The following is a 13,815-nucleotide window of genomic DNA, read 5'->3' on the forward strand; positions in this document are numbered from 1 at the left end:
TACAAAACTTACTTCTATGTAATGTAGATTTTCAAAGAAATTGTCACTTAATTTTAGGTAATTTCTGAAAAAAATTGAATTCGCCTTAGGCTAGTTTACTCTTTTTCAAAAACTTAAAATAAAAATCTAGTCTGAAATGATTGTGGTACAGGATATACGAATTATAAATTTACCCGTTTTAATATTCAAAATTGTCCAAATTTTACAAATAAGATCGACTGATTCAGCTCTATACGTGCGTTTTTCTAAACGTGCATTAGAGAAAAATTCATAATTAATTTAGTGAGTTAGTTTTCAAAAATCCAGTCTTATAAAAATCAAGATAATAAGATGCTTTAACTGGAACTTGAATTAAATAAATCTATTGGATAACGGAAAGTGTAGTATTTCACCGACTATAACTATCAATTTTACATTCTTTTGACGTTTTTTTTTGAAAGCATCCTTAAATTCACAATGCAAATTTCTCTCAGTGTAGGCCTCTCTGGCAGGAATATGTCGAGGCGCGAGGGGGATCAAGCGTTTCTGATCCCCCTCCTCATGGGTACCTTCAGCTACCTTGCCCGTAAGCCCGGGTAATGCCGGAGGGCGCCGTGGTGAATGACATGATGAACATCCATCGATCCCAGCGCGCCCTCACGGCAAAGAGGATGAAATGCCTGAGGTTTAGTGGGTAGGGCCAATTTCCCCCCCTCTCGCTAGGGGAGGGGAAAGAAACGGCGACTCCCACACATCGTGCGTAACTGGATTCCTACTCCGTCAAAAAAAAGAAATATGTGGATGTCGAGGTATCTATGAAAACTATCCAGTTTTCTGTGGATCCTCACTTCAGAAAATAGTACATTAAATTTGAGAGTGAACAACTGCATGTTTTAAAAAAATATTGCAGTTTTTGCTCGAATCTACATTTATTTACTAACAATTCCACATTATACCTATGTTCAGTAAACTATTAACAGTTTCACCTAGTTACATTAATATAACTTAGGGGTTCTACAAAAAAGGAGTTTACAAGTTTCTAATGGGTCGGCAACGCGCATGTGACACCCCTTGAGTTGCAGGCGTCCATAGGTTCCGGTGACCGCTTTCCATCAGGCGGACCGTATACCTGTTTGCAACCGACGTGGTATTAAAAAAAAACTCCGACACTGTCTTTTCACTTGCCACCAGTAACATAATAACATTAATAACCTCACATACGGAATATATCACACACTTCCAAAGTTGGTCGACAATTTATACTACGTATAACTTGAAGTGGGAGGTTAGATAGTACAACCGCTAAGCGTATGCTCGCCGAAGTTTATACGCTAAAATTATTATAGGTATGTAGTATGTACGCTCGCGCTCATCGACTAGTTTGAATCTATGTTTAAACGTGAAGATCCTGATTAATTTATATAGATAGGTTAGTACTAGGTATATGTTTAATTAAGGTGGCGATATCAGTACTGTCTGACCAAAAAGAGTAGAAATTAAAAAGTGGCAACATTGCAGTCATCCCTTTCAAATCAATATGTGTGAGAAAACGGGACGACACTACGATGTTGCCATTATTTAATTTCTACTCTTTTTTGCCAGACTGTAGGTAAATATCTTGCTGACCAATTTTCGATGGATATTTTCATCTTTTGATACCTAATCCCTAATATTTTATTATAATCCGTTTTACTTTCTTCTTATATACAATACAAAGCAAAACACATTTATAATATTAAGTCTATATCCGCAAATACAGAAAATTCCAGAAAGGACATACCTAATATAATAATTATAAAAACTATGACTCCGTCAAGACGTCGATAGTGACGTAAAAAATAATTATAAAATGAAAAGCTTACTGTATCCGACAAGGCTTGAACTCGCGACACTGAATCACTAGCTCATACTCTGCCATATAAATTACCAAGGCCCTACCAAACGACTGCCAAATTTCTACTATAGTTTTATTAACATCGAACCGGATTATGGAATATTTTAGTAATAAATGAATATTTGTTTGTCCACAGCTCATCTGCCAGCGAGCTGATCACGCGCCGAGGCGTGTTCTCTCGCAGGCAATATGGGTCGGTGGAGCAGGTCAGCAACGTAAGTACCACAATCTCCATACTGTTTATTATATACTTATAGTCCTCCTCATCGTTTTCCATGACGGCGATCCTAAATACACCTTACGGACATTTCGTTGCGTGTGCTGCTCTAATGTGGCTGGCCAGGCCGAACTTGCTTTTGAATACTCGCCGACACGTGTGGCAATAAAGTTGGCTAGCGGATTAGTCCGTTTTCACATTATTCGATCCGATATCGGATGTCGGAAGGATTACAATGGAAAAAATCCTAGATGGCTCCTGTAATGTATGGGATATCGGTCCGACATCCGATATCGGATCGGATAATGTGAAAACGCACTTACGAAAAGAGAGACCTAAGCCCTCCTATGTGTACACTTATAACTGTTTATTGTTACTAAACGAAAGTGTCTTTTCCTGTAGCCAAGAGTATCTAACTGTCGTTGCGCTCCGTAGCGTAGTCACCTGCAAGAATACTATAGTCAAATTACGTTACAGAAGGATACTTAAGGTCATTTATTGTGTATTAAAGGCAAAAAGGGCCATCGTAACAGATTTTTTTTTATGAAAACGTTAATTTAAATAACTACGTCCAGTCGCCAGATTCAATAACAGACGTGATTCGGACACTTAATAAGGAAATTTGAACCTTAACCTAACAGAACATGGAGTGTATTCTGGCATCTTGAAAACTTTGTTTTCAAGCCGCGCTGGCAAAATTAAATGATTCTGATAGAGCTTCAAGACTTTCATGGAATACTAATAACAAGTGGGCGCTTCTTTAGGTAACTAACCTGACCATTTTTGGCCTTGTAGATACTTCGTCATATATGTATTATCTCCTTATCGAGTTATCTTGTAGGAGCATTTCATGAAACCCACCGTTGTCCCATACACTCGCGAATTTTCCTAAAATTGGCCTATATAAGAAGATCTTAGATCTTATTTTTAGATTTAACTTTAGTTTTAATGTTATGTTTAATCTTTTATGTTATGTTTAAAATAAATGTCAGAAGATCTTTATCTAAGGAATTGTGCAGAATTATGTATAGAATTATATCGCTGAAACAAAAATCACAACACATTTGTACGAGACAGCCCAGGGAATTATTCTGTACTGATATTCTAAGTCTCCGATGCGAACAAGAGATGCTACAAAAAACCAACAGTCATTATTAAACGACAAATAAGTACAACAACTCGCTGAATCGCGGAGCGCTGGTGGCTTAGCGGTAAGAGCGTGCGACCTTCAATCCGGGGGTCGCGGGTTCGAACTCCGGCTCGTACCAATGAGTTTTTCGGATCTTATGTGTGAAATGTCATTTGATATTTGCCAGTCGCTTTTCGGTGAAGGAAAACATGGTGAGGAAACCGGACTAATTCCAATAAAGCCTAGTTACCCTTTGGATTGGAAGGTCAGATGGCAGTCGCTTTCGTGAAACTAGTGCCTATGCCAAATCTTAGGATTAGTTGTCACAGCGGACCCCAGGCTCCCATGAGCTGCGGCAAATGCCGGGATAACGCAAGGAGGATGAAATAAGTACAACAACTTACTCTTTGACACTAAACAATTCAGGCATCATGGGTAAAGCTTCCTGCATAACGAAAACAGTATCTTACTTGGCTGAAACTCTTCCGTGCTCTAGATTTGATCCTTTAAAAGCTCGGTAAAACTTCGCCCGTAAAACTAATTTTTAAACAGTAAAGGATAAGCACTCTGAAGTGTCGGAGTGTAGAAAAAGTTGAAGAGCTAAGATAAAAGCGATCAGCCATAACTTTCCATCTATTGCCAACTCATTCAACTTTCATAATTTTGCATAAACGTCGGATGAGTAGCCAAAGTCGCAGGATTTCTTTGTTATAAAACTGTGGAATTTTTCTAAAAATATAGTTTCACTGTAACGAACAATATTATATGTATTCGATACATCTTGTATTGTTTACATTACGTTAAATCTGAGTTGTGAAGTTACATTCTCAGATACACTGATATGTTCATTAACTTTAGGAGCAATCCACGAGAATGTCGCTTACGACATGCGATTCTTCTAATACTTCAGACGACGCTAAGAAAGCGAAATTTGTGTCTGACAACCTTTCATGACTTGGTTAACCAATTGACAGTATTTTCTCGAACTTTACGGATTTGATTGATATAGCTGCCATACAAGGCAAAAGCATGTCGTAAGCGACTTTCTCGTGGAATCCTCCTTTATCAGCGTCTTTGATAGTACCTATATGTAGCCAAATCCTGAAGTAAAGAGAATTTCAAGAACACAGTGTATGCCTTTAGGAGACTGTAGAGATTCTGAAATGCATCTGGAATGTCGATTAGGGAAATAGAGTTGAGAATTTTATTTCCGTTTCGTTCGTTGATTCACTTCCATTCTTACATACCTACTCGTATTTTGTAACACGTGACGAGTGCAAGATCATAGCAGATTCCTATTCATACTTGGTTGCCATCTTGCTAACGTAATAGGGTAAACTCGCCTCATTCGGTGACACGCCTAATTCGGTGATACAAGCTTTGAAGTACTATTCCGAAAACGGATTTTTGGTTGTTTCACCGAATTAGGCGTGTCACCGAATGAGGCGAGTTTACCCTAAATGCCATACTTATTTATTATAATTCTAAGGAATAAAGCGCCTTCTTCTGTCCATTCTGATTGTGAATAAAATACTTGAACAAATCAATATTTTGGGTTATTTTACCAATTTTGTCAAAAAAAAATCTGACTCAAGCGGTCAACGGCCCTGCGCGTAATGGCCTTTTTTGGCGTTTTCAGCATGAAGCAAATTGGAGAATGTAATTTCGTAAGTGGCTGGCGTAGAATGTCCTATAACGTGTAGATTTACAAACGTGTACTCGTAAATGTTACGTTTACTTGCCGGGCACAAAATCAGCAACATTATTGAAAAAACAGTCTTAGTGGATCCCGAGCACACAAAGGTTAAGAAAAGTTTGGTTATTAGTTATTACTATAATACTTACTAAATATATTAATACTTTACACTGCCGCATTATTGTACTTGTGTACATAATTATCGCGTAAACATCGTTATGGGTCTTGATTTTTGTCCTTAAAAAACGTATTAAAAAACCCAATAAATAACGTATAATAAACCTTATTTTTCCCAAAAAGCACGTTTCAGGCTTATAATCCCTCTCATTATTACCTGTTTTCCTTTATTATACCGAATTACGGCCCACAGTTCCCTTAATGCCCCAAAATGAAGCCGAGGAAAGCGAGACTTATCGAAGTACTTGCCTAATCTATTAGGTACCTTTTTAGGGTTCCGTAGTCAACTAGGAACCCTTATAGTTTCGCCATGTCTGTCTGTCCGTCCGTCCGTCCGTCCGTCCGTCCGTCCGTCCGTCCGTCCGTCCGTCCGTCCGTCCGCGGATAATCTCAGTAACCGTTAGCACTAGATGTTTTGAACTTGATAGGTTCAGTAGTTTTTGAGAAAAATACGGAAAACTACGGAACCCTACACTGAGCGTGGCCCGACACGCTCTTGGCCGGTTTTTTCGATTAGTTTGTTTAGAAAAATCTACCAGCTTTTATTGTTGACTGTACTTTCTTTAAACGGGCAACTAATGCTTATAGAAGCAATTTTAGCAAATATTTACACAATGAGTTTACGCTGTCTTATGAGAGTTATGACGTTGCGCTATAGAGTTGATTAAAATGGACGCCTTTTATGTTAATCATCACATCAGGTTGATGGAACCATTTGAATGGCAAAATTTCTTATGTCAAATTGAGCTTACAATATTTTCATTAATGATTACCTACTTACTAACAGACAAACACACAGATACAATTTAAAATATACCGATTTATAAGGCAAAATATGTTCAAGTAAGTAACCAAAATTTCACATGTTTATTTTACATTCTTTGCTAGTTTTGGGCCTGATTATTTTATTTATGCAGAAGCTAGTATGTAAAAAAAAATATTTAAAGTCTACTTTTAACGGTAAGTAGTAGGTTTTAGTAACCTGGGTGGCTAGCCGAATGGCACAATCGCTCACGAAACGCTCACGAAACGAAGCGCTAGTAGATATCTATCTCTATCGCGCTTGCGTATTGGCGCGACAGAGCCAGCGGCGTATCGCTTTCGTTTGGCGTCGGAGAAATGCCATTCGGCTACGGGGCCTGGCTCTTTCATGTCAATATATTTAGGCAATAACAGCAAGGCAAGTCCTTGGGGCAAGTCCGCCCTGTGCTTTGCGCCAAAAACCCGACCTGTAACTGTTGCGTCCGCCATTCGATTGACCCCCTTAGCCTTTTACGACAGGGGACCGTACTGACCTACATTTGTTACGTCATTTGCACGACCTGTGAAATCTTGTTACCGCACATTGTCCTGCAGTGACCGATATATATTATAGACTGCATACTATATGGCCGTCATGTTTATAATCTGCCGCCGTGCCAGTCACATTCTAAAATGAATGAAATGACGAAGCGATAAATATACATATACACGTATGATCAGTATGTTTAATACTGTATCGTTCTGATTAAGGTAACCTGATAAGTACCATAATAAACACGATAATGTCTGTCAACTTTCCTCGGGAACTATTCCGAAGCACCTTACATCTACCTGTTACCAAAAAAGGTACAAAAGGAACTCTTATGGTGCCGCTCTGTCCGTTGCCGCTGTGTCTGACTGTCTGTCACATTACTCAATATCTCGAGAACTACTTATGCTATCGATATAAAATTTGGATTAGTTATGAACATTGTTAAACTCTACAAATTGAAAGTATTATTTTTTTAATTTATTCTTATATCGTATGTAACAACTGGCATTCGATATTGCTAGAATCAATGGATTTTCATTCAAGAAACAGTACCTACACAGCCTGTTTAGATACACGGCCGTATCACGCATATTTCCGACGCTCGAGTACCCGTTTTGATGAAATATTACCAACGTGTAACAATATATGTAACAATTTCCTGAATATTCAAATAAATGTCTGTATTATATCTCTAGTCTTTGAACCCAGGTAAGTATTCCGGGCACTCTCGGTCATATGGAAATGCAATAAGGCGTGTGTGGCAAACTTTGATGCCGGCTGCGTTCACAAACAATCCATACAATGTATTTGTTGTTAAGAGAGAAGTTGACGAGCGCTTTAAATTAAAATCACCTTGGCATACAAATTAAGTCATCATTTTGTTTGTTTAAAAGTAGATAACGGGTAATTTATATCTAATTGATATTATTTCCATGTTTACAATTTTTACATTATTAAAGAGAAAATCTGTAAATCACATGTGGCTCGATTGTTCAGTGGACCCATATTTGTCCACTCTAGTTAAAAGTGCAAAACATGGAAAATATTTCTAAAAGTTGAAATTACCCGCCAGTCCAAATTGTCCCCTGTACGGTCAACCAATTTGAATCATAGGCCACTCTAGAACCCTATCTTATTGACACCATGCATTATTGGCCATAGAAATCACTTTTGACGTTGACTGTGAAAAGGTTCTACGTGGGTTCTACAGTGGCCTAGGTTCCAAATTGGTTGGCTGTACCTTACTTATGGAATTGCAAAGCCGTGATATGGTCCCGAGTGTCCCGACCGAGTATTTAACCACCCTATATTACTTACTACATATCTATAGTATACCTATACCTAAGTACATAAGAAAATCACGATAAAGTATTTCTTGTACAAATATTCCAATATGTATAAAGTAAGTCATTGAATATAGATTTATTGCTTATCGAAAATATATTCCCTAGTACAAATAAATCACTCTTCAGGGCGTAGTATTTTTGTAAGGAAGATACGGGGCAATATTTTTATCCCGACCCTACTGAATTTGTATTAGGTACCTTAACTCACCTTTAAATCAAATGAAACTTATATTCGCACTCTTAAAAATCTTTTTCTACTCCCGTACTGTTATTCGTGACTTACAAGGTCGTGCATAGTACTTTAAAACCCTACATAAAAGATGTCAGGACAAGTCTATCTAGTCTATACCCTGAAAACATTTAGTAGCAGTAGCACGATATAGCTGTTACAGTACAGTAAATACATTGCTATCAATTTAACAAACCAATCACTTCATCGTAGAAAATTAAAATATTGTATGAAATAGGTACATTGTTGCCAACCTTAGAATGTCAGATTCGCAGAGTCGAGAGTCGAGACTCGTTCGTTTTCTGCTGCGATCATTGGCGACGCGTCGAATCGCATTCAAATGTATGAGAACTCGATTCAACTCGACTCGATTTGTCTTAGTGGCCAGGCTTCAAAGAACCATGTACCATAGACAGTTTTATTTTCATGTTTGCACTCAAACTGCATATTCGAAATGGTAGGTGGTCCACTAGATAACTCAGATGACTAAAAGTAGGTATTTATTGAATTTATAATTTTCTTTCAAAGTACATAAGTGCTTGGTCGTAGAAAAAGTATTGTATGCAACGGTGTTTAACTGAGTCAAAAAATGCTCGTGGCGTCTTTATTAACAATTTTCGGCTCCGCCTCAAATTGTTACCCACGCCACTCGCCTTTTTTGACCTCTTTTAACCACCAGTTGCATAAAATACTATTTTCTACTCCCGAACTGTTATTCGTCATTTACAGGGTCGTGCATAGATCTTTAAAACCCTACATAAAAGTCTATTCCCCAAAGCCAGCGTCCGCCGGCTTTCCGCGCATGCGCGCAGTATCGAAAAAACTGAAAACGCATTGTTTGGCTCTGTAACCAAGGCAACGCATTGTTATAAAGATACTGCGCGCGTGCGCGGGAAGGCTTTGGGCAGCTGAGCTGACTGTGCAAACCTTTGCGTCAAAATACAGGAAACAGTGTGAATTTCACGATAGTTATTCAAGAAAACTATTAAAAACCAAGTGCATGGTCGTAGAAAAAATATTGTATGCAACGGTGTTTAACTGAGTCAAAAAATACTCGTGGCAGTCGTGGCGTCTTAATAATAATTTTCGGCTTCGCCTCAAATTGTTACCCACGCCACTCGTTTTTTTTGACCTCCTTTAAACGCCTGTTGCATAAAATACTACATCTTAAGTAATAAAACGTAAGCTATGCATATTATATTAGACATAAAATCTACACTGATAGTGATATTTTAGCCGGTACTCGGTCTGCCTGAACCTGAACAAATCCATACTATTTATCCATATTCATATTCATTTATTTCGTAAATGCACAGATACATTACACGTCAACAGTTACAGTTCATATATATTATACAAATTCAAAATTTGGAATAATAACCAATACGTACCAATACATACTACTTAATATTATAAATGGGAAAGTGTGTGTGCCTGTTTGTTTGTCCGTCTTTCACGGCAAAACGGAGCGACGTTTTGACATGATTTTTTAAATGGAGATATTTGAAGGGCTGGAGAGTGACATAGGTTACTTTTTGTCTCTTTCTAACGCGAGCAAAGCCGCGGGCAAAAGCTAGTTTAAATATATAAATTACATATTTGGTTAATCATATTCCCCTTGGGAATACTAGGATCCTACCGACTGCGCCGTGTCAAAAAAATGAAACGACCATTACCGAGTATAAATAAATAAACTGATATTATAGGACATTCTGACACAGATTAACTGAGTCCCACGGTAAGCTCAAGAAGGCTTGTGTTGTGGGTACTCAAACAACGTTTTAATATACTTAAGTACATATAAAACATCCATGACTCAGGAATAAATATCTGTGCTCATCACACAAATAAATGCCCCTACCGAGATTCGAACCCGGGACCGCAGCGTAGCAGGCAGGGTCACTACCGACCGACTAAGCCAGACCGGTCGTCAAAGAGTACATACTATAGACTGCCATCTCTGTCCATAAGCTTAAAACCACAGTTTTGACAGTTTGGTCCATATTCTTAACTTGATATACGCAGCGCAACCAAAGGTGTAGCGCCATCTAAGCGACGCGACCGTATTTCTCTTTATGGTTTCTGAGTGCGTTTTTACATTATCCGATTTGATATCGGATGTCGGACCGATATCCCATATATTACAGGCGCCATCCTAACGTGAAACGGACTAAGTATGTTTTTTAGACTTTATATGTCTATACGGAGTAATATATGTTTTAATAGGATTTTATTTTATAGGTAGATTTAGTTTAGTTATAGTTTAATTTATTAGTTCACAGTGTAGTTTTATTTGTATTAGTTTAATACGTACTTTTAACGTGAAATAAATTAATTATCAATACAAAAAAAATGTATATGTACCTGAGGAGTGTCTTTTCAAACGGAATTATTTCTATAAGTCGACAGAGGTTATTTTCATCTGTCTTCCTAGAGAAATAACCTCTGTTGACTTATAGAAATAAGTCCTTTTGAAAAGACACTCCTCAAAATTAAATATGTACCTATTTGCTTTTAACTAACAATGGATACTCAAGTTAGACGAGTAATATTAGCATCAGATTTATTGATAAGTACCTATCTAGAAAATAAATTAATTATTACACAATAAAACAAATGGAGTATTGCAGGCGTTGTTTTTATTGTCCATCAATAATAACACAAAGCCTACACAACCTAAGCTCCTTAGTAAAGTCTAGAAAGAACGTTATTGATTGAATTTGATATTATAACAAGATGAAAACAAACCAATTAAGAGCTACAGGAGAATATTAATTATAACTTAAAATTTTCTTTACTTAAGTCTGAGAACAACGATACTTTAATCCCTCGTTTAAAAATAGATCACTTGATAGTATCGTTTGTTTATTCGATGAAAGCCATAGAATTAGTATGTAAATTTAAAGATTTAAAGATTTTTATTGAACGTAATAACATACATTTAGTAACAAAATTGTTCGTAATCAGCTGCATTAATATAAACTGTGTCGCTGCTATTTACGCCCACCTCGGAACATAGTGAATATTATGTTCTACTTATATCTAATAGACAGATCAGTTGTTTAGAAGTTTAGTAAACTTAAGTTTACTTAGTTCAAACATGTGGTAATTGTTAGGCCGTTTTCACATTATCCGATCCGATATCGCGTGTCGGACCGACATCCTACACCCGATAAATGCTTCCGATAGTGTCGGATGTCGGTCCGATAAAACGCATTGTTCCAAATCAAAAAATATTTTTAAAAAGTTTTATATTTAATAATTATAAGCACTATATTTCAAATATTTTATTGTAAAATTAAAATAACGAGCATAAAAATACTCAAGTGGGTGCAGGTAAAATAAATAATTTTACATTTAACTATATCTACTCAAACATGAAAAAATTAGTATCCGCAATTCGGACCGATGAATCTTTTTTTTTCAACAGAAATTCATCATTAACAGCTATTTAATAGACGCCATTTTTGTCACGCACACTACTACAAACGTATACCTACATTATATACGCACACATACAAATATTATCGGCCGACAACTGTCGGGGGGTTCGGCATGCCAAAAATGTCGGAAGTGTCCTGCCGATATCGGCAGTTCGATGGTGCCTCGGACAAAAACTGTTGTAGGAAAGTGCCATCTGCATTAAATCGCAATTTTTGCGTTTTATATCGTTTTTTAGTAATAATGACTATCAAATACATAAATAAAGACCTGGAAGCGCATAAATCTTACATTTTACATCCTTCCTACATCCGATATCGGATCGGATAATGTGAAAACGGCCTTATAATTAACATTAAATAAAATTTTAATTGCAGCATTTATTTGCATTATTATTATTTAAAATTTTAATTGAGATGTCTATAGGAAATCCTAAATGTTCTAATCTAATATATATTTAAAGTCTCACACAGGTCGAACGCGTAACATTATTTTACCTTTTTCCAACGTTTCGGCCAGGTTTCACTGGCCGTGGTCACAGTATAATAAAGAGTACTACCGTACTTGCCGTGGTCGCGGAAGACTGACATCCCAGCAAAATGTCACCGGAGATGTAGTAAACAACACAAAACTCCCGATATTAGGTAGTTTATTACATACAAATGTTCGGTGTACACAAATAAAATCGAGTTAAATAATCGGGTTTGACCTGTGTGTGATGACTTTAAATATGTGTACAAAGCGCGAGTGTTAAATTTAATATACTTACAAAAACTTTCAAGACTATATTTTCTTGTCGATTTTAGATATGACTTAATAGATAGGTAGGTCGCAGCTACCTATCTATTAAGTCATAGCTTTTAGATATGACTTAATAGGTAGGTTGGAGTACTATCGCGATCGCTGTCGTGGGCGGTCGTGTCATTTAATATTCTGAACTTATTTAATTAATAACAAAAATTGAGTAAACTGTGTCAAGTCTAAATCAGCACTTTTCAATACATAAGTAATTGTGAGTGTGGCACGTTTTAGCTATCTAAAATAAACTTTTTAACAAAAAATAAAACCGCCTTCAAAAATAAGCGCGTTACAAAACACGGAGAAACTAAAAAGCCAAAAATAATAAACCTTTCAATTCAGATTTCTTATCGTATTGCAATAAGCTAAACATCCAAATTATAAACAAATCAATTATTTTTGTAGTCGGTACCAGACCTGTTCGTCGCCTTGCTATTGCCTGTTTGCCCCACCCAACCATACACAGGCTGGTACCGACTCCAAAAATAATTGATTTGTTTATAATTTGGATGTTTAGCTTATTGCAATACGATAAGAAATCTGAATTGAAAGGTTTATTATTTTTGGCTTTTTAGTTTCTCCGTGTTTTGTAACGCGCTTATTTTTGAAGGCGGTTTTATTTTTTGTTAAAAAGTTTATTTATTTGTAGATTTTTAGTGGTTCCTAGTGATATTATATGTATCAGTCCGAATACATGTACAGTAGTAAAAGAATTATCCTTTAACTCCTAACCATTGAGGAGTTGACCTTCCATCATCAGCTCAGCCACATAAAATTATTACCATCAGACGTAAATACTGGTGTACCTTTGAAAAATAGACTAAAAACATTACATGTGCCTATAACATTTGAAGAGTTCCCTCGATTTCTCCAGGATCCCATCATCAGACCCTGACTTGGTGCCAATGGGACCATCTCGGGGTTATACCGGTTCGATCAAAAAAAAAATTTTGAAAATCGGTCCACGATTCTCGGAGATATCGAGTAACATACATACAAAAAAAAAAAAAAAAAAAAAAAAAAAAAAAAACATTCAGTCGAATTGAGAACCTCCTCCTTTTTTGAAGTCGGTTAAAAAGTGAACCTAATGGGGACGAGTTTACGGAAATATGGGAGACGCATTTAACAGAAGTTGGCGCACTGTAAGGGTTCCTCCTCCTGAAAAAGGACCTGCGAATATGGACCACACTTCAGCACAACCCTCTCCAGCACAGTCAGCACAACCTTCGCCAGCACAGTCATCGCAGCCCGCACCGGTTGATGTGGTGTCCACCAGTGGAATCCAAAGTTGGTTATCCTCAATTGAACAATGTTTGAATGAAATATGTAATATTTCGACTGAAGGGAAACTGAACTCGGACCAGAAAATAAGGATTAACAAACTGAGCAAGAATATATCAAGTGGGGTGTCCCAGCTTGCAGTGCAGTACCAGGCGGTTAAGCAGCAAGTGTTAGTCAACAGTGCCTATCTAAAAGCTGTATCTGAACAAAATAACATCGTAGAACAAATCAAAGAGCTCCGAAATAGCTTACAAGTTGCCCCCAAAATAGAACCGACTGTATCCTTCGCCGACAAAGTGAGAACAGGTAACAACTCATCTATAGTACCTACCAA

At 37.1% G+C, this 13,815-nt stretch overlaps 1 protein-coding gene across 1 annotated transcript in view; it reads left to right on the top strand.

The window, feature by feature from the left end:
• The first annotated feature begins 495 nt into the window (after positions 1-495).
• LOC125241556 (GTPase-activating Rap/Ran-GAP domain-like protein 3) overlaps positions 496-13,815 on the top strand; it is a 75,942-nt gene continuing 62,622 nt past the window's right edge. The window contains exons 1-2 of the mRNA XM_048150093.1: positions 496-575; positions 2,010-2,088. Of these exons, the coding sequence (XP_048006050.1) occupies positions 496-575; positions 2,010-2,088 (159 nt within the window). The remainder of the gene's footprint in view (positions 576-2,009; positions 2,089-13,815) is intronic.

Source organism: Leguminivora glycinivorella, chromosome Z, assembly GCF_023078275.1.
Source record: "Leguminivora glycinivorella isolate SPB_JAAS2020 chromosome Z, LegGlyc_1.1, whole genome shotgun sequence".
Classification (NCBI taxonomy): Eukaryota; Metazoa; Arthropoda; class Insecta; order Lepidoptera; family Tortricidae; genus Leguminivora; species Leguminivora glycinivorella.